The 20,774-nt window shown below is 36.7% G+C and overlaps 1 protein-coding gene across 1 annotated transcript; it reads right to left on the bottom strand.

Moving 5' to 3' along the window:
- Window positions 1-4,694: 4,694 nt before the first annotated feature.
- On the bottom strand, window positions 4,695-8,245 carry ZBED4 (zinc finger BED-type containing 4). Its single transcript, XM_009821003.2, has one exon. It carries the CDS (start codon window positions 8,242-8,244, stop codon window positions 4,726-4,728), a length of 3,519 nt encoding a protein of 1,172 aa, XP_009819305.2. The 5' UTR covers window position 8,245; the 3' UTR covers window positions 4,695-4,725.
- Between the last annotated feature and the right edge of the window lie 12,529 nt (window positions 8,246-20,774).

Here is a 20,774-nt window from a genome sequence, read left to right as displayed (position 1 = left end):
TGTTTGCCAAAATTCCTGAAGTTAAATGACAAAGAATACCACCATGAAGTTTTTTTTTTTAAATATATACGATTCCTAAACGTAACTAATCCGTTTTGTATGCAACTGCTTACTTTCTATCAGCCCTTTAGATCAACACGAGCAACTGCAACTACTTTTGATTGTTCATTTCAGACCTTTGTTTATGATAGCAAGGACAGCCAGTGTTTGTTCTGAAATTCTACATCTTACTATTGCAGGCAGTCTTTCACCAATTCTGCTTTATTTCAGCTGCAACTGCCCTTGGTTCTGTACCAAGGCTTGATTTGTGTCCAGTTATGTCAAATGTGAGGTAAAAATGCTGTCTGAAATGGAGTCTATCTTTTCCTTTAAAACTGCCAATTTAAATCAAGAAATTGGAAGAAGGAATTGGTTCATACCAGGGGGGGGACGGACGACGGGGGGACGGGATGGGACGGACACGACAGAAAGTAAAAGGCAGGGACTGCTTTAGGCATAGATCTAGCCCTTGGAACCCAAACTGATACCTGAGTTGGGGACATCACTGTGGTTACTGTTTCTGGTTGGCATATTCATTTTAAGAAACGAAGCAGTTTTGGGTCAGTTTTGCAAGGAAATCAAGAAGTTAAATAATCACTCTTTCTTGTTGCTAAGAATAAACCAAAGGATGAATATATTTGTGGAAAGGCTAAAATGCTTAGTTTATAAAATCTAAATAATCTGTAATTAGAAAGTGTTATTTGCAATTATTATATTTATTCTTCCTGTGTTTGGAGGTACCTAAATGCTAGTTTCTTTATAAAGAATCACAGAATCACTAAGGTTGGAAAAGACCTGTAAGATCATCAAGTCCAACTATCAACCCAACACCACCATGCCCACTAAACCATGTCCTGCAGTGCCACATCCACATGTTCCTTGAACAGCTCCAGTGATGGTGACTCCACCACCTCCCTGGGCAGCCTGTTCCAATCCTTGACCACTCTCTCAGTAAAGAAATTTTTCCTAATAGCCAGCCTAAATCTCCCCTGGTGCAACTTGGGGCCATTTTCTCTTGTCCTGTTGCTAGTTATGGTCAGCTCTGTATAGTGGCAGAAAAAAAATTCTACTGTAAGGGACAGATGTCTCAACAACTGTAAACATCTACTTTGAGCTTGTCATCTATAGCCACATTTAATCAATCACATCCTTATGTTAGAATTTAAGCTGTTCTAGATTGAGATTTTGGCTCTTTGTAAATTCAGAAGCTGCTCTTTGGGAGCAAGGAGAAGCTATGAGTATTCCTGGTAAATGCTCACTGGCCAAATTCTGCAGTCAAACAGGTTTATTTCACTTTTATTTGGTGGGTAGGGAAAGAGGCCAAATGGAAGGCGACAATGTGGGGGTAGCATTATCACAGCTCTCCAGAGCACAATACAGATATCTCTATAGATACTTTCCATTATATACCCTTCAAGACTGGAGTTCTTTGAGAAGGTTGTTACAGATCTCTACTTCTTTCCTTTCCTACCTTTAGTACTACAAAATATTTCTTGCTGCAGTGTTTAATTAGTTGTTACACCTGCCTACTCTTAAAAGAAGCAAAAGCTGTAAGATTCTTGCGCTGACAAAGTATCATCTTTAGTACAATCTACACGTTTTATGCTGAGAGAAAAAAAAAAGTCTGCTTACTAAATTTATTTCTAAAGTTGCTAATGTACTGAAATTAATTGTTTAAATAAAGTATCACGGTTGCAGGTTCACTGTATCATTATGCATTAGGGAACTGTCTGCTGCTGCAGGGATTGTTCCAGCACAAACTCAGCTTGATGAAAACTCCCACTGTTAACAGAGCTTGTGTTTTATTACAGTCTGAGAGGGAGTAATCTAAAAATAAGGGAGTTTTCTATACGTTACAAATATGAGAAGGGTTGGAAAAAACCTGAAGTTTTAGCAATCACTAAGAATTTATATTAAAAATAAAAGTAAACCCAACACAAAACCCACCCACTCAATAACTTACCTCAATACGTCAATGGAAGCTTTCAGCCCTTCTTTTGAAGTCATTTTCTCAAAGGCGGCAGTGCCTGAACTGAAGATGGAGATGCTCCCATAACTCCTATAGAAGGATCAAGGCTTACATCCGAAAAATAGCAGCTTTGTGCTTTCAGTCTCTCCTATTTTTATTTATGTTTTTAAGAATTACGTGTTTCAATTTTAAGGCCTTTTGGGCCTGCATATTATCTTTAAAAACAATTCTAATGTAATTATTAATTCTTAGCCAACCTGATACAGTGCGGTTATAAGAACTAAGCCCCTCAAAAAAAAGGAAATTGCAGGTACAAATAAAGTAGACTAACTTTAACTAATAAAATTTTGCTTTTGAAAATAGTGACTAGTTGTCGTGCTTTCAAGGAAATGTTTTAACAAAAAGCATGACTATACAATTAAGTATCCATATGAGTAAGATGCAAATTGCAGGCTATAGAATGCCATCACTTCAACTTTCAACATCAGAGTTACACAGAAGCTACAGTAAAGGCTGCCTTCAGAGGTGCCAAGCTGTTTTGATTCCAGAGAACTGAGACCTTCAGTTAAGCTTGTTCACTGCCAGCACTCCGGCTGATATGATGTGGCTTTACAATGCTTTAAGCCAAAGGCTGTATTTACATTCAAGCCTTGAGTGAAAACTGTGTTAATTTTTTTAAAAAGAACCAAAAAAAAGTTCTTCATCCTCTACTTCCCTCTACTGGTTTGGTGAGATTAAACCTTTACAAAGGTCAAGGTTATATTCATAGTTAAAATGTAGGGGGGAAAAAATGGAGATAATAATTAACCAGTAACCATTTAAACATGTTTCCCAATAAGCTGCTTCAAACTCACCTAGTTCGAACCATACATAAACTAGAACAAATTGTTTTATTACTCAGAAAAAACATGTGCTGTTATCATTTAACCCTAGAAGAACAAAGAAATGCTGACTGTTGATAGAATTAAAAGTTACCTTTTAAAATACTGGAGACAAAATGCAGTATTAGTTTTTCCCAAGTACACTATATAATAATTTACTTAAATAGTACAGGTGTAAACATAACTGATGGAATGACAATTTAAATACCTGAAACCATAAAACGTTTAGAGAAACACCACATGGAAACCAAAGCCACCTGGGAAAGAATTCAACAATTTTTCCTGAGGTTTAATAGCTTGAGTGAAATGAAAAGAACCAGAATCCAGGCTTAAGTCCGAAGAGATAAATGGAAAACCAATTTTTTCACATAGCATGTTCTGTGGTATCTTTATGATTACAATTGTATCAATTAATTTTTATTTAATGGTTGTCTTAAATCCATCTGAAAATAAAAGGCAGTGTTGACTACCACTAGAAAATTGCAAATAAAATGTTTAATTCCAGAAACTGAGTTCACCATTTATAAATACACTAAAACATGGTAAATGCAAAATTAGATTAGGCATAGGTACAGTATTTTAACAAAGCTACAACTTTCCTAAAAGGTCATAGGCAAATGATGACTTGTTTCCCAAAAAGTATTCAATGAAAACTGAAATGAGAAGATTAATCTTTCTAGAGTTAAAAAACCATGGAGAACATTCCTTTCAAATTAAAATGCTGGCTATTTTTTTCCATCTTACTTGAAGTTTTGAGGGCTCTATATCCCATTTGCCTGATGGACACCAACAGTTAAGAATCAACCCTACTACATAAAATTCTAAGCAGTGCACCATATCCATAAGGCTATTACTGAAAATCAGAAGATCAATTATTTCTGTACTAGGAACTTTAAGACAGGCTGTTCTACACAATTGAAATTACATTAGGAGTAAGGGCTCAATTTTTACAATAGGGAACCTTATAGTTTCGATGCACTAAGGATTAGAAAAGGCTTTAGAATGACATTAGAGTCTTCATGGTAAATTTCTTGCCTTTTTTGTACATGGCATTAAATAACAAGCATTAATTCACAAACTTCCAAAGAGCTTTTATAAATACCCAGAATATTTCTGTAGTTCAGATAAAATGTAAAACCTGAACAGGAGAACCCAGAATGGCAAGTTTTACTACTGATTGCTGTATAACTGACATTCCATATCACCTCAAATTTAAGATTTATTTTCAGATACTAAGTCAATAGTCTCCTGTAAACACATCTTCCTCAGTAACTCTTCTTAATCCTTTAAGTACTTTAGGGCTTGCAGTTAAAAACAGCACATGATAAAAAGACGGCTTGAACCCCATCTTTCCTGTACAGCTTTCTTTTGACAACTACAAAAGCTGTTTTGTTGCAATTAAAGCAATGTTCAACTAAAATACAGTACCTGGTTTATGGTTTTTACATAATAATTGAATAAAAAACTACAGAATAAAACTGTTTACATCTTTTTTTTTTTTTTTTGCCATTCTATTAAACCAAATGACTGAGCTTTTTTAAAGTTCATTTACAATTATGGATTAAAACCTACATAATTTTGTATAATTTGACAAGACAGGCTATCTCTAGTGTGAACTTTTAAAAAACATATATACAATATCTGGCCTGAAGTACTATGAATAAGGCACATGTAGACATATTGAAAGCTGAAAAAAACTAAACTAAAATTTGGAATTATAGTCACTGATTAGATGTCATACATGGCCCCCATTGGAGCAATTTAACAATCCGAGTTATAGATAGTTAATATCCAGTGAGCAACAATAGATTTAGTCTAGCAGTTTGTTCATTAGTTTCAATACTGGAAGTATATTAAAGGAAGATTCACTTTCAAAAAGATAAGCTTTTCAAAGTGTTCAATCATTAACCTTGACTGACTGAAGTTGTTGCTTTCATTGGATGTATTGAACAATCTCTCTGAAGGAACAATGCTTGGTGGACAACCCAAGAACCTGACTGCCAATTTTGACAGTACTGGCCAAGATGACTTCTTAAAGTTCCAGTAAGTTAAAGGATCACAGTTATGCTCAAGCACTTCTTCCTCCAAGTAAGAAAGCACCATTTCCTCTGGTAACTTTGCTCTCTCTTTCAGGTCTTTTGTTTTCTTCATGTCACCCATGAGTGACCAAAGATTATCTTCCCCATATGAATTTGTAGATGGTGAACCTATATCACATCCATTGGAAACAGGTTTATCATCATCTGAGGTAGAACTCATTATTTCCAGCTCCCTGATTAAGTCTTGTTTATATTGTTCAGCCTCCTCTTCTGTAAATAAGGATGTTTTATACCGCGGATCCAGAAGTGTAGCAAAAATATACCTTGGATCATGAAGCGTGGAGGACAATCTACTCACCATAGCTTCTTTCAAAGATTTCAGCATAGTATCTATGCCCATTGTTTCCTCAAATAGCATTTCTATTTTCCTGTTAAGTATATGAATCATTGGAATCACTTGGCTTAGAGTAGACATGTGTGTACTCATCTCCCTACTTGCAGCTTCAAAAGGTTTGAGAGCATGACACACAGACTGCATGACTTCCCACTGATCACAGCTTATTAGCTCCCGAAAGCTGCACTCTATTGACATTTCATCAATTGCTCTTTTCTGTTCAATAAGACGTTCAAGCATATGAAATGATGTATTCCACTTTGATGGAACATCTTGTATTAGCTGATGCTGAGGCAACTCATACTCTTTTTGCAACTCAGCTAACTTCTCTTTTGCTTTTGCTGACCGATGGACGCGTTCACAGATCTTTCTTGCAATACTAAGCAAATTCTGAACCATTCTCTGGCTTTTAATAGCCTCATTTACAATGACATTAACAGTGTGACTAAAACATTGTACACTTGAATGATCACCTTCATTTAAAGTTTTTTCTATACTCTGATTATCAGTAACAGTAATCCCGATCTGAAGGCCAATGGAAGTAATCCACGTTTCCCACCAGTACTCTAACTGCTTTTGAATACTGATTCCATTGTAGTCACAATCGATCTGTGAAACATTTAATAATGCTGAACAATGGTAATCCTCACACTGTGGTCGAAATGAAGACTCAAATGTTACCCAGTGAGCTGTCAGGGTTAGATATTCTCGTGTTTGGTTGCTCATCCATATTCCGGATGTAAAATGGACCACTCCGCTTTCAGCTTCTTTAAGATGTGAAATAATTATTTGTTTTACATTATCATACATATCTGGAATTGCTGTCCTAGAAAAGTAAGATGGAGAAGGTAAAGAATACTGAGGTTGCAAGTATTCAAGCAGCCTGTTAAAGCCAACGTTGTCTACAAAAGAATATGGCTGAAGGTCAAGTGCAATCATTTCGGCTACAAGACTTGTGATTTTTTTGGCAACTGGGTGAGAGTCACAAAACTTGTCATTGGTTTCATCAAAATTTGAAGATCCTAGTAATTCTGTGCTCAGTGGCATGTGATTATCTGTAGATGAGGATAATACCGTCTCTGAGACATCAGTTTTCAATACATTGTTATGAAACCGCTGCAAATGTCTTAGAAGGCAACTTGTGCCTAGATTTGTTGGCTTTTTCCCCCTACTTATTGTACGTCCACAGTGCATACATACTACTTTTGTTGAATCTGCGGAACAAATTGAAAAGTGATTCCACAGTTTTGAGGTCTTCTTACTATTAACAGGAAATATAATTTGATTATCATGTGTAACCATTGTAGGCAACTCAGTCAACTTTGAGGATGAACATTCTGCAGAAGCCAACGTGGCATAAGGAGAATTTGCCAAACTCACGTCAAGAAAGCTCTTTTGGTTTCCAATTACATCAGGATGGCGTCTATATAGATGTCTCATCAAGCAGCTTGTGCCCACATCTCCTTTTTTACCACGACTTATCATACAACTGCAGTATCTACATACTGCTTTTAGACTGTCTGCAGGTGACAGTGAAAAGTGGTGCCAAACTTCTGATTTAAGCCTTTTCATAATCCTTTTATTTTGCTGAAATACAGCAGTAGGTTCAAATATTAGTGGACCTAATCCCTCACACTGTTTCTCAGGAGAGGAAACAAAGGAGACTTCACCTATATCATCAGAAGATGACAGCATTGAGTCTTCCACTAGAGCATCTCCAGAAGAAAGATTAGTATGGATCTCCTCAGAGATTCTGTCTGGAGAAGAAGAAACGGAAGTTGATTCTTTCATTAGTTTTCCAGGAGAGGATGACATAGAATTCAAATCACTATCTGAGGGTAGTAAAGAAGGCAACAGAGTTGGAGGTGCAGTGTAGAGAGGTGGTATGCTGGTACCACCCCCATTCTCTTGCAGGACAATGGAACGATGGGCTCTCCACATGTGTCTTATTAAACAACTTGTTCCCAGGTCTTTTCCATTTTTTCCTCTACTGAATTCATTCATGCAGTGAATGCAAACAGCTTTAGAATTATCTAGAGGTGACAAATAAAAGTGTTTCCAGACAGCAGATCTCCTTCTGGAACCTGATGTGCTCTTTGGAATTACAACAGCTTTTTCTGCTACATTCTCCACAGTGTCATCATACTGGTTGTTGGGTAGCTGTGGAGATGACCCAACCATGACTTCTTCTTTGCTGCACTTTTCAGAAACTGAGAGATCTGGTATTTCTTCGGAAGAAACAATAGAAACAGATTCCTCAATTATTTGATCTGGAGATGGTACTTTAGAAGCCATTTTCTTGACCAGTTTTATAGGGGATAATATAGAACTCAGATCTCCAACATCTGTGGACTGAGGTGGCAGTAACAATGTAGGTGAAGAAAAGGAGGATATACCTGGCATACTTCCATTTTCTTGAATTAGTACAGTGGGATGGGCTCTCCTCACATGTCTCATGAGACAACTTGTACTCAGGTCCTTTTCATTTTTACCCCTGCTAAATTCTTTCATACAGTACATACATATTGCTTTAGTGCTATCTCTAGGAGATATAAAAAAATGGTTCCAAGCAGGTGACTTTTTTCTGGAGCTTATGTTTCTGCTAGAAAGGAGGCTTTGTGTCACAGCTTCCATCGCTACATCATACAGCGTACTACTATACTGAGAAAAAAGAGAACCATAATCATCTTCATTTTCTGTAGATAAGTATTTGCCAGGATTGTTGGTAATAAAGTTCTTTTCTTTCTCTTCTTGTTCATCGCTGCTGTCCGCATGTTTGAAATCATCTTGTTCTGTCTTGATATCCATTCTTTCTAGAGTACAGTTAATGCTGTCTTCCTCTTGCTCTACTTTTAAGTTACTGATTTTACCCAATATAAAATTACCATCCATTCTGGGTGAACCTGCTTTACTCTTGTCCATGGATGACAAATTCTTCTTTCCAAGTCTTCATTTATTAATAAATATAGATAATTTAAAAGATTATTTAAAATTTGATTAAAATTATGTATCTTGTATACTGAATGCACAAACACAAATGTGCGTTTGTGTTAAAATAATCTCTGGTTTATGAATTCTGTATCCGTGTTGTGCATAAGCAAATATGATTAGTCATAAAAATGCATTTAAAAGTTATAAACTTAATTAATGGAATCTCATTTTTTCCCCAGGATCAGGACGTTTCAGGTCAGAGATGAATGTTCTCAAAGACAGCTACTGTTAAATGCTTCATGTTGTAGACATAATCCTAAAAAATGAATGTTCTGTTTTCTTGTTGAAGGAAGCCATTCTATTCATCTTGACTGGCCACTGTGATTCTTTCGCACCATCTAGAAATAAAAAAATAAGACAAAGTTGACTAACACACTAATAACTATAGTAAAGGTGAACTGAAAACATGCACTAAATGTTCTGTGGTTTGGTTTTTTTTTTCCCTCTTTTGAGATAAAAATAATTCAGTATACTATTGAAAAAAAGAGAAAAAACAACATTTACTCAATACATTTATTGTGGGCAAATACATGTCTACACACACAGCTCTGGTTCAGCTTTGACAAAATTTAGAGTCCAAGCATCACTTTTGTATTTGCTTGGACATACCTATGCCTCACCCTACATCCTAATTCAACCACTGCATAATCATACATACACACATAGATATACAAACATATACTATACAGGTGTCTATATCTACGGGTACATATGAAGACAAGCAGTCATTTAGTCATGTTAGCACAGAAATATGTACTTAAAACCAAATGTTAAGTTATACTCTTATACATGTGAGCTCTTCATTATTGACAGCACTGTTTAAAAATACAGTATTTTACCAGAAACTTCTGTAAGGGTGTCCAGCGTTTAGTCACATTAATCTCTCTCTGTTCTTCTGACCATAGTCTCACATAGTTATATTCATGCTGTAACACTCCCAGACACCACCATACTATAGAAACAAGCTACTTTTAGAGTTTCACAACTGAAATGCTTAATTTACGGTAACTGGGCTATGCAAATGCCATACATACACTGACATCTCCCAAAAGCATAACATCACTCAGAAGCAAAGATACCTACAGTTGCATACGCTGGTGCCGAGTGCAGCACTGCCAGCTCAAGCTCCTCATATAGCCAAGGGTTATACTAGAAAGACCATTTACAGCAAGACAGCTCATTTCCCTCATGGGTAAAGATTTCTCTCACCAACAATTCCAGTACAAAGAGTAGGTTTTTGAAGTATAGCTGCATATAAATCACAGGGCAACAACAGGCTCAAAAACCAGAACCCCCCACCGGCCCCACATAAACCTGAAGAAGCTGTCTGCATTTGTCACCCACTTTTTTTTCTTTTTATTACAGTTCTATCAGAATTCTAAATTTTGCCAAACCCTTTCTCACTTATTGTCGTGTCATTAATGTAGTTACTGGTACCTTCATTCAAGGTAACAAACATTTTTTGACCACACAGCTGATGCTACACTATGCACTCCAATTTGTGCAAACTGGATTTTATGGGACTCTTTCTGCTCAGCTGAAGACAAAACACAAATTTGCATCAGTTACTGTAAAAACTTCTTACACAATTTTCATGTGTTACTCAAACACAAGAAGGATTTCAGCAGACAAAGGTGACTCCAGGTTGGACTCGATGATCTTACAGGTCTTTTCCAACCGTAGTGATTCTGTGATTCTGTGACATTAGCCATAGGTACAAGACACATAAAAAGGTCTAAGTTGTACTCACACAGACAGTTCCCCCCTGTATCAAGACCAATGTCATATTAGCTTTGTAACCTATTTTAATTAATATTCCTCTGAGGTCTGTTTACAAGAGAGATCAGAAACACTTATTTTCTGTGGATTTCAGACATCTAGAAAGCCTACTGTAGTGGTAACTTACGTTCTTTTCCAGTGCAGGGGAAGGGGCAGTGAAAAGGATGGGCAATCAGCTTATTGCAACTATTTTAAGAAAAGGGAGATGGAGCAGTCAGAACTTGCAGAGGGGAAGGCAGTAGCTCTGGTTTTCTTTCTGTGAAAGTTGTAGTATTTGTGCTCTGCCTTCCTCTCTCCTTCTCAGAAAAAAAAGATGTTTTCAGACACCAAAAGATACGATGGTAGAGCATGAAGAACATCAGTTCTAATGAAGGGAGAGAGACGTGAAGAAAAACCTTAAATTTCTAGAAGAAATTTAACACACTACACATTACTTTCCATAGGCTTGTGAAATCACATCTAAGAACAACTCTGGCAAGAGACTAAATTTACATCACTCAATATAAAACTGAATGAAACACAAGTTAGTGATATCACACACGTATTGATGATATCAATCATGTGCCCCTGGGACCAGAGAGTGTAAGACAGATTAATTTCTATTAAAAATGTTGACCAAGAGGATTTTTTTCATCTTTATTTTGATCTAATCTGTGAATTTGGAGCTTGTACTGCAAACAGAAACAGCAAGAATATATAATAAGTTGTTGTGACTTAGGATCACAGAATAGAAAGACTCACAAGCAAGTGACTCCATGCAGAGCTTACAGAACATAAATTATGCATTTAAGTGCCAAGTTACAGTAAGCACATTAGAGATTCCTAGCTAGATTTCCACAAAATACATGCATGCATCCATTGGCATCGGGTCCTGATGGAGTTGTGCAGTTTCTTTGCCTCAAAACACGTAATCACATCTCTAGCCTGCAATTCCTGTTATTTCTTAACTATGCAAAAACAATTCTAGGCTTTGAACAGAAAAATCCATGGAGATGCTTCACTTGTCCCTGTCCTGATAAGCAGTTCCTGCTTAACACAGCTAAGCACACAGTAGCTGTGATGGGAAGATTTGGATAAATGAGACCAGTTGCAAACTTCATAACAATACTTAACTAGATTGACATTCTTTAACAATACACATTGCCAATGGTTACGTTGTTAATCATTATCAGCCATTACCACTACATATTCAAACAGGCTCTAATCATCTTATCCTAAATTAGCTTTGAGTACACAATACCACTAAGCTGATGCCTTATAGTTAAATACTTATGGCTATGGTCCTTGATGGTCTTAGTTGCTGAAGTTGAGGTGCACAGGTGAGGGAGCTGTTTAGACTCTGAAGCAGGAACTGTGGTGGTAGACTTTCTTCCCCACTTCTTGCTGTCGCTGTTTTTAATGTTCATAATCTCCTCCACCAAAAAAGGGTGTGGCAAGCAATCTGATCTGCTCCTGACATTATTTATCTTCTTTTCTTTAGGACCAGAAACTGTTCTGGTTCCACCAGAAATCTTTCCTCCTTATTCTGTATCCTTTGTTTTTGCTTGCAGATTTTACTACTTGAATTGTTGATTCATGTTTTTCTGTCTCCTATTTGTGCAATTAAACATAGGTCTCCCTTTGCAGCTACATATTATTTCTATACTTATGCTTAGCTGTGATATAAAATGCTCACATGCTTTTAGGAAGGTTATGCTATTAGCAGTGTTACAAAGTGCTTACATACTGTGGCCAGTTACATTATTTTAGTGTACTTATAACTGAGTTCAGGACAATAAAACATTAATTGTATCTTGTCCGCTTTATGGGTGTTACGGGTCTCTGGCTACCTAGTACATATTCTTCTGGGCATTGTTGCTGCCTTCCACACATGCACAATAGCTGAGATTCTTAGAGGAGACTCGTTAGGGCTGCTGGATCACTTCCTGGGAAATCCTCAAAGTTAGATGGCCCTTAGAAGATTTTGCATGTATTTTTTTTCCATTTTCTTTCAAACATCTAAGCATGATCTCTATTGCTTTGAGTGTTACTACATCATTGCCTAAAATTAAGTGAAGCTCCCTCCCTTCAAACACCCTTGAAGGTTCAACCCAAATTTTCTTTACAATACAGGCCCCAAAATGCTCAAGGTTAGAAAGATAGATATGTTTTTCATCTCCCCCTCCCATGCCAACTCTATGTAAGAGTCAATCTGTTTTAGAAACAAACAAACCACTCCACCCTATTTTAAAAATTTTATAGTAACCTAGAAAGTATGAATTTGGTTATAACCACCTTTACATAGCTGATTTACCCTTGGACACAAGCTACTCGAAGCTAAGGACTACTGCTAAACAAACAGGATATTCAAGGAGAAGGAAAATGTTTTCAAAGGTACAAAAGGCTACAGACAGTGAGCTCAAAATTAAAATGATGTGTGCCTTTGAAATCTCCTCAATTAGATACATACAGACAAGCAGTGAAACAAAGAGAATTAAGAGTCACCTTGCAACAAGAATCTTCAAAGAAAATAAATGGAACTACAGAACAATTATCTACTCAAATGTACTACTCTAGACTATTAGCTCCTGAGTGGCGGTAGACAGTCAGTGGTTTGCCTGCAGAAACATTTTATAGGATTTTCCATTCAAAATGGGATTACTGAAAGCATGTGGTGGTTGACAAGAAATGTCAGGAGAATGTCACTGATCCAAAGAGTGCCACAGCAGACTGCCATGACCAGAAGAAATCACTGCTGGAGGAAGGAGGTAAAAAAAAAAAAGAGAAACACTGGTGTCTTGGGATTGCAGAGACATACATTAACATACAGAGAAGTATGAAAAGTATGCAAGAACACTGAACCATGAGCAGATTATTTGTTTGTAAAGCAGATAGTGGCCTGAAAGCTTTAAAACATTTTAGGTTTTAGGTTGAGTTGTCAGGCAATAGTCATGGACTTAATTATATTACAGAATCTTAGTGTAAATAATGGTCTAGAGAAAGTAGTTTAAAACAAAAAACACTTTAAATTATTATACAAGTGCATATAGTGTAAATACAGACAAACACACCTGCAAAATGCAAAAGCAGTTGTTTCAAGAAAGATGCAAAATGAGGAGACAAAGTGAAAGCAAAACTATTTAATAGTTTGAAAAAAAAAAAATCAAAAGTAATGACAGATTTTGAGTGTAGGAGGTACATAAAAGCCCATGAAAAAAATTTTGCATAAACGGATCTCAGTTTTGGAATGAATAGTGCTAATCCTGTTTATTTTTGGAAATTTACAGGGATCATTAAGAACAAAGTAAAAAGAAAAACCCTAAAAGCAAGCAATAAAAGCAATAAGGAGGAGACATTTTAAGAAATTATTATTATCTTCCACTTCAATGGCAGGTACTATGCTAATTTGCTAAATTTGCTAAAACAAACAAAAAAACCCCACAAAACCCCAAACAAACAAAAAACTCCCAAAAAACCTGAAAACAAAACACACATCCAAAAACCTGTAACAAATAAGCAGAACATATTTTTATAAATATATAGCCTAGATTAACCCTATCGCTTTTCAAAGCTACAGATCCTTTGAAGAAGGAAAACTAAGAACAGTGACTTTTTTTTTTTTAATAGAAATTTCCTATGACAAAATATCAGTACTAGCTCACCCATAAAGAACTGCAGAAGTTTGGAAGATACCGAGTGATTAAAATGTGGTATTAGAAGAGACTGCAAAATTAGCATGTTAACCACACTCCGAAATGAGGTGGGTCCTATGCTCAGGTCTCACTGAAGCTCACAGGAATCTGCACAGACGCAGAAGCATGAACTAGTGGATTCAACAGTGTAATTGGGATCAAAGTACAGAAAGTTAGGCTTAATAAAAGAAACATGTTGTTTTGGACCTCATGGGAGGTATGATTTGTAGAGGACTGTTGGGAGAGAAAAAAAGAGGAGGGTAAAGCCACCTTTAATATTCCATTACTTTTCCAGTCACTTGAAAGGCAGATCTTACATTAACCAATAACTGTTGTGATTTTACAAAGATACTCTCTCCAACTTGCAAAATAACCTTTCATGTCCACAACCCCAAACGCTCCATCTGGACACAAAAGAGTAAAGTGTGGAAACAGCACCACCAACACTGTACGTTGCTCCTCGTTAACAGGAATAGTCTTCACCCTAACCGAATACTGGGACAGAATATAACAATCAGTACAAGTAATAGTAGACATTTTTATCAATCTTATAAGAAAGAGTTGAATTTTATAGAAATCTGTGTACTTAACAGAAAAGATGTTAAACAAATAAGAGAAAAAGAAACAATCAGAGAAGCATATGTTAATGGAAGGGGAAACATCATAACCAAAATCATATCTAAGTCAATAAAAAACACCCAAAAAGGGCATACACAGAAAAAGAAAAAAAAAAACAAAACACAACAAAGAAAAAGACATAAGCTATTACTTTTACAAGTGCTCACTTTTACTGGAGAGAAAAACCCTGATGTTAGAAACTGGAAGTATTTTTATTTAAAATTTCAACTATTTACTATGCTTTTTTTGCTACTTATATCTTAAAAGAGTGATACATGGAAGTAACAAAAATACAACATATTGGCTAATATTGAATATTGGCTAAGAAATAATATCTAGGTTTAGCTTTTGTTCTATCACAAACTACTGGCCTTGCAGAAGTCTAAAATTCTCCCTCCATGACCCCCTCCCAATTAGGAGGGCTGTAATACTTACTCTTTCATCTTTTGGTTTTGGTTCCATCTATTCTGCCATGAGTTTTACAGGGTCATCTTACTACACCCATCAAGGTCTCACTCTCACTAAGGCTCCCTAAGTACTCCTGAAACACTTGTAGAATGAAAAAAAAAAGCTTTTATAATTATTTTTAAAGTTCCATTTTGAAGTGAGACAAACGTTTAGAAAAATCCTAGCCTACACATACGGAACATTCATGAACAGTTTTAGTTGTTTGTGTAAACAAGAAAAGACCGCTTCAGCTCTCAGACTAGGGCTGGTGGTGAGAAGGGGAAAAAAAAAAAGGCGGGGAGGGATTATCTCCTCCAAGGCTGGAGCACAATTTCACAAATGTGTGGTCAGCCAAGCAGGATGCCACGTGTAGGAGCTGTAAGAGGCTAGGAAGCAGGAACCGGGCAGCTCCCGAGGGTACTGCAACTGCTGGGTTTCAGCTGCTGGAAGAAATGGGGCAGCATCCTGGCAGGGCAGCTGATGCCCTCAACTCCCTCATCCCTGAAGAGAAGAGAAGTCAGGAAAAATTACAAAAAGAAAATAACATATCCAGAGTAACGCATAAGGAAGGAAACAAAAACGTGCTTTGAAAAGCGATGGGACAAAGGTACATGCTCAGAGGCTTGGGAGACAAGGCAAGAAGAATGAGAGCCTTCCAAGAAAGGTATGTGAGCTCCCCGGTGCGCTCATGCTACTTGTCAGGACATGACACAGAGACCTCCGATTTATCCAAGTATAAAGATCATTCATGCCTCTTCACGTTGCTGAAAAAACTCAGTGCTTGGCGTAAGCTGGGGCCGAAATCAGTCATCCCAGACAGAAAAACCAAGGTGTGGAGAGCTGAGTATTATAGCCATAACTGTCATCATTAGACTCTGGGTACTCAACCCTAATTACAAACACAGGAATTCAGCTAAAGTAGAGACTGAACAGTTAAAAAGACTACCAGCTAAATGTAAATATTCCCCTCTTTCTTGCCTCCTGTTCCCCAAAACATCAAATAATTTTACTGTGAACACAAACTATTTTATATTAAGCAGTAAAATAGACCTGCTAGTGCCAAGTTATATTTTTTTGGTTTAGCGGTCTCTGGACTCTTCTGTCTCCTATTTCCCCACCACCACCACTAAATTAACAATAATGCAGGAAGATAATCAGCAGCACAGCTCAGAAGTGACAGTTTTAGTCTTAAGACTCTTGCTAAAGGGACAGTGTCGAGTTAAAATCTAACCAGCACATGGAAAACACCTGACATTGCACACGCAAACTCCTCAGACTCAAACTTAGCCTCTTACTCTTTTAAAAGCCAGTTTATTTTGTACATCTGTTTTCTCCTCCTGTTGCTGTAAACATCAAAAAGCCTATGGGACTCTGTTTACCTATAATTTTTCTGATATTCCCTGAAACCTCATTCAAGAACTGAAAGTCCCAGCTTTGTACAAATTTCTCCATCTCAAACCCTAAATCATCTGCATCACAGTGTATGGAAGAAAGTGTGTGCACCAGCTCCCCCTACACAAAACTACGCTGGCTCTTACACTGATGTGTAAAAGGAGTGAAAATAACTCATGACAATGGCAAAACTAAAGAGAAACGGCATGATTTCCAGATCAGCAGTATTTAAAAAAATACTTTGAAACAGACACAAAGCAGAAACAAAGTAAGATTTCATTTTCAAAATCAATGGTTTTTTTTAAAGAGGATCTGGTTCTTAATTCAGTTCTTACACCAGTATATCCTCAAAGATTGAGATAATGCTTTTTAAATATTATATATTTCATATTCATTATTTTTGAAGTCTGATATAAACAAGGATGTTTGTGTTAGCATGCGTATTATTCACATCTGGTTGATATTTAGTTCTGGCATCCCTGTTTAGTGCCCAACCGGATTTGCTAAACATGCTCAGTACCCAAATGTTTCATCAGACCTCAATGATATAGGCTGACTGTTCAGCATGTCTAAGAATAAGGCAGGTGTCTGATATAGGGTAGGGAGTTAAAACTCAAGCTTCTTTCTGGAGAAATCAGTTTTCATAATTTATTTGACAATTTATTAAGCATATGTCTATCTGAAGCATCATCCTCCACAAGCTAGATTTTAAGCAGCACTGCTAAACACTGAAGTCCATAGCACAGAAACCCCCATTCCACATTATTTCGAAGAGCATTTATCTTAAAATATAAATGCAAAGTTAAAACAACAACAAAAAAATCACCTTGGCCAAAACAATGTCACTCCCAAGTGACATAAAAAAATAAAGAAATATCACTGTGTTGCATGTACCACCATACATAATATTATGTATCACCACAAAGAGCAACACTACTCACACCTACAATCACCTGATAAGCCTTTAATTGTTGATATTTTTTTCTTAGCGCACTAAAAATACCATCAGATATCAAATGGGGCTATCTTCCTTCACACGTCCTTTGCTAACTTCCCATAGCAGCACACTATAAGAAAAGAGGAAAAAAAGCAGGTTGTTCACATGCGAATCATTTCTGTCCCAGCTTTTAGTAAGAGATCACTCATAAAAAACAGATCTGTCATGGTAAGAAATTATGTCAACATTTGTCTAGGATCAAAACTCTCTCCTAAGTGTTGAAGTGTTCTTTCTCATTACCTGGTATGATACTGCTGAAGCAATACTTGCAGGATATGTTTCTATGCTATTGTTCACACCTTCCAAATGTCAGATTTGTCTGTCTTTTGTTAAAGTGTTGATGTTTTAAGCAATAATTTCATTGAAACTTGAAGCAGCATTTTCCTAAGTCTTATGCATCAGTTCAACATTGCTCCAAGTGAAAGCTACAGGAGATTATACTCTTATTTTGATATTTTTATCATTTGCATTTTTTGACAACAAATATTATATGCTAATAAGATGGGGCAATTCTTAATGTTACAAGCGATAAGGTGGTTTTCTTAAGAAAAAAAATACATTTTTTTTAAACAGCTGAAGCATGTATTGTTTGGCTTACAGCACTTTTAGTGCAGGACAAAGCTGCTTTTATTATCTCACACTGTACAATTTGGGGCTGATGGAAGGGGAGATGAATGAAGGTTGCAGTAACACAACACAAGGGTAAAATGCAGAAGATAAAAATAAGAACAGAGTAGGGAAGATGCATCAGTACTATCATGGAACAGGAAACAACACACAACCAAAAACACAGTAACAACAGGTAAGTTCCGAAAGACAAGACACAGAACACTTACTCCATGTTGCCAGAGAACAGCAGCCTGCTTTCAGAAAAGCGTCAGAAAATTCAAAGCAAAGCTCCTCTGACACTTCTTTTCTCCAAGTGATCGATTCCTCTGCCTAGCCCATTACACCCTTCTCGTCCTCCTGTGCAGCCCACAGCTGAAGTCCGTAAATGGGATAGGATTAGGACACGAGATGCTTCTCCTCACTAGTCCATCTTCTTTAACTTGCTAAATATACTAGAAAACATATGCTTTTGGTTTTTTTTTTTTTAAATGACTATCTTTAAACTCAGAGTGAAACCTTAAGCATTTTAATGATGATTTCAAGCAGTTAAAAATGAGACACCCGTAAAGGAGAAAGCTGAGGGTTACAAAGCTGAACAGGCAGGATGACAAAGAATGAAAAAGCAGTTAGGAGAGGCATGCCATGTCTCGTGTACAGTAAGTCTCCTTGGAACTCTTGCTGGAAACATCCATGTAAGTATAAAGTGAAAAAAACCTCAGAAAAAGTAAACAGGGTCCTTTACAGAATGTAATATTATATTAACCTGTTTGAACTGTAATTTTTCTAAAATAAAAAAAAATAAATTGAAGGATATCTGTTGAACTGCTAAGACTATCATATATTAGTATTTATTTTGATACTAACCAGATCAAGTCTGAAGAGGTCTATTTTAAAAACCCTTCACAGCTACATATTAATCCAATTCTGCTTTCATACTGATGCCAGTTAGTTACATACCCTCAGTTTCACTTGTGCTATGGAGAGGTTTTCCATGATTTACATATATTGTATTCATGTACGTGTAACATGACGTAGTACTATGCTTGTATTATATGTTTGTATCCTGGAACGCTTGTGCATATAAAGGCAGGTTAGAAAAAAAATGCAGTTCATAGTCCCCGAAAAGACAAAAAATATTTTCAAGATGATAAACAATAGTTTAAATACTTCGTAGGGATTTTTTACAGCCAAGCTTAATAATCCTCCTTTTGTCACAAAACTTTATTTCAAGTCAGAAGATATCCTCAATTGCAAATGATTCTCCAAAGAAATCTGTTTCTTCTCTGTACTAGGTATCTTCTTTCTTCCTCATGTAATAATTTGAAGAGATAGGTCTTTTACTCGAAGCAAGGAAAAGACCATCTCTTTACTAAATATACTAAATAACAGAAAATAATATTCACAGTACCATCCAAGATGTTCAGAAATACTCAGTTTCATCTTGCCAACAAGCACAAGAACCACAACAAAAAGGAGGTAACTTTAAAGCCAAGCTTCCATATCACATGCAGGCATAATCGATCATGCCCATGATAGGGGTGAACTTTTTATGCCCCTTTCAAGTATTTTTTGTCATTAGGTATTTTCTAAGTAAATTGTACATTCATCAGTAGCATCTGACATTTTCACCTGATATCCCAGTCTAAAAAACAATGACCTCAACTCTGTCCCTCTCAAAACAAACATTCCTATTCAGAAAACAGGGGGGAGAGGGAGAGAGAAGCGAGTGTACAGATCTCCCTTTTCACTTGTCAACCAGCCTGTCCGGAGCCTCCATGACAAGGGGTCTTTCCCCTCTTAAAGTCTTTCAGGGACATATTCTCTTTGCCTTCTTCAAGGTAAGGTGAGACTTTGCAGCAAAGACCCAGCTGACATGGACAACCATGCCAGGAAAGCTGACATCGTTTCCACTAGCACCACATTGATCATTAGCACGAAATGGAAAGAGACACTCCTGTCCTGGTGAACCAATAGCTCAGTCGTCTTCTCCCAAAAGAAGCAGTTTACAGGAGAACCATTCTAGTGCCATAAACACAGATTTTAGTTTGAGTAAATAAGGTTTTGCTCGAGGAGCTAACGAAAAGTACAACAAGAATTTTAATTAAGAATAAAGCTTTTTGTAGTACCTATTCTAACTAGTGCAGTTCATGAGCTTTAATTCATGTAATGCAGCCTGTAATTTAAATAACTTTTACAGAATAAGATTACATGAGTGTTTTACTCAGAGCAGGATCCATGACGTTTTTAGTACAAGAGCAGGTAAAGAAAAGGATAGCCCTTGCTGTTCCCATTTGCTTGATTTGTATTATTATACAGAAGCCATAATAATTATTTTAATAAACCTAATATTTTGTGAGGTATAGAAAAGGGAAATAAACAAAAACATTTAGAGAAAGGAAAAGGATTAGGAATCTCCCTGTTCTTTATAAGCATCATTGTATTTCCTGTCATAAATGGATTATGGTATCGCCACAGCGCAGTAAGCCATAGAAGACAATTCAAAATCACTAGGAAAGGAAAAGAAGAATGGAACCTCAATTCCGCCTGTTTCCCAGCGTCAAAAGCAAAGATGCTGCCGACAGCATGGTCTGCACACTGTTTGGCTCCCTGAAAGACGACCCACTCTTCCTACTATTTCAGCGGCTACTAATGCAAGTCGCAACAAGTGAAAACCTCTCATGTAATGAGTATTACCCTGTTGTCTTTTGGTTGGTTTTTTTTTTTCCCCTGTCTGTAGATATGCTCCCACAGTTATTGGCCTATCATGTTCCCACCTTTAATGCAGAACAAGGAAGGGGAACCACAGAGTAAAAATAGAAAATACGATACGATTGCCGTTATCTATGCCACGTTTTAGCAAGGATTTGAGGTCCCAAATCTTAAATAAGAAAACCTCTCAAGAACTAGGAGACAGTAGTTCAGTGGGAGTTATTAACAGGCAGCAGTTA

The sequence above is a fragment of the Gavia stellata genome, chromosome 4 (genome assembly GCF_030936135.1).
Source record: "Gavia stellata isolate bGavSte3 chromosome 4, bGavSte3.hap2, whole genome shotgun sequence".
NCBI lineage: Eukaryota > Metazoa > Chordata > Aves > Gaviiformes > Gaviidae > Gavia > Gavia stellata.
This window is presented reverse-complemented; position numbering and strand designations above follow the sequence as displayed.

Bases quoted from the DNA above. Each gene is read 5' to 3' on its own strand.
- ZBED4 (XM_009821003.2), bottom strand. From the start codon at position 8,244: ATGGACAAGAGTAAAGCAGGTTCACCCAGAATGGATGGTAATTTTATA.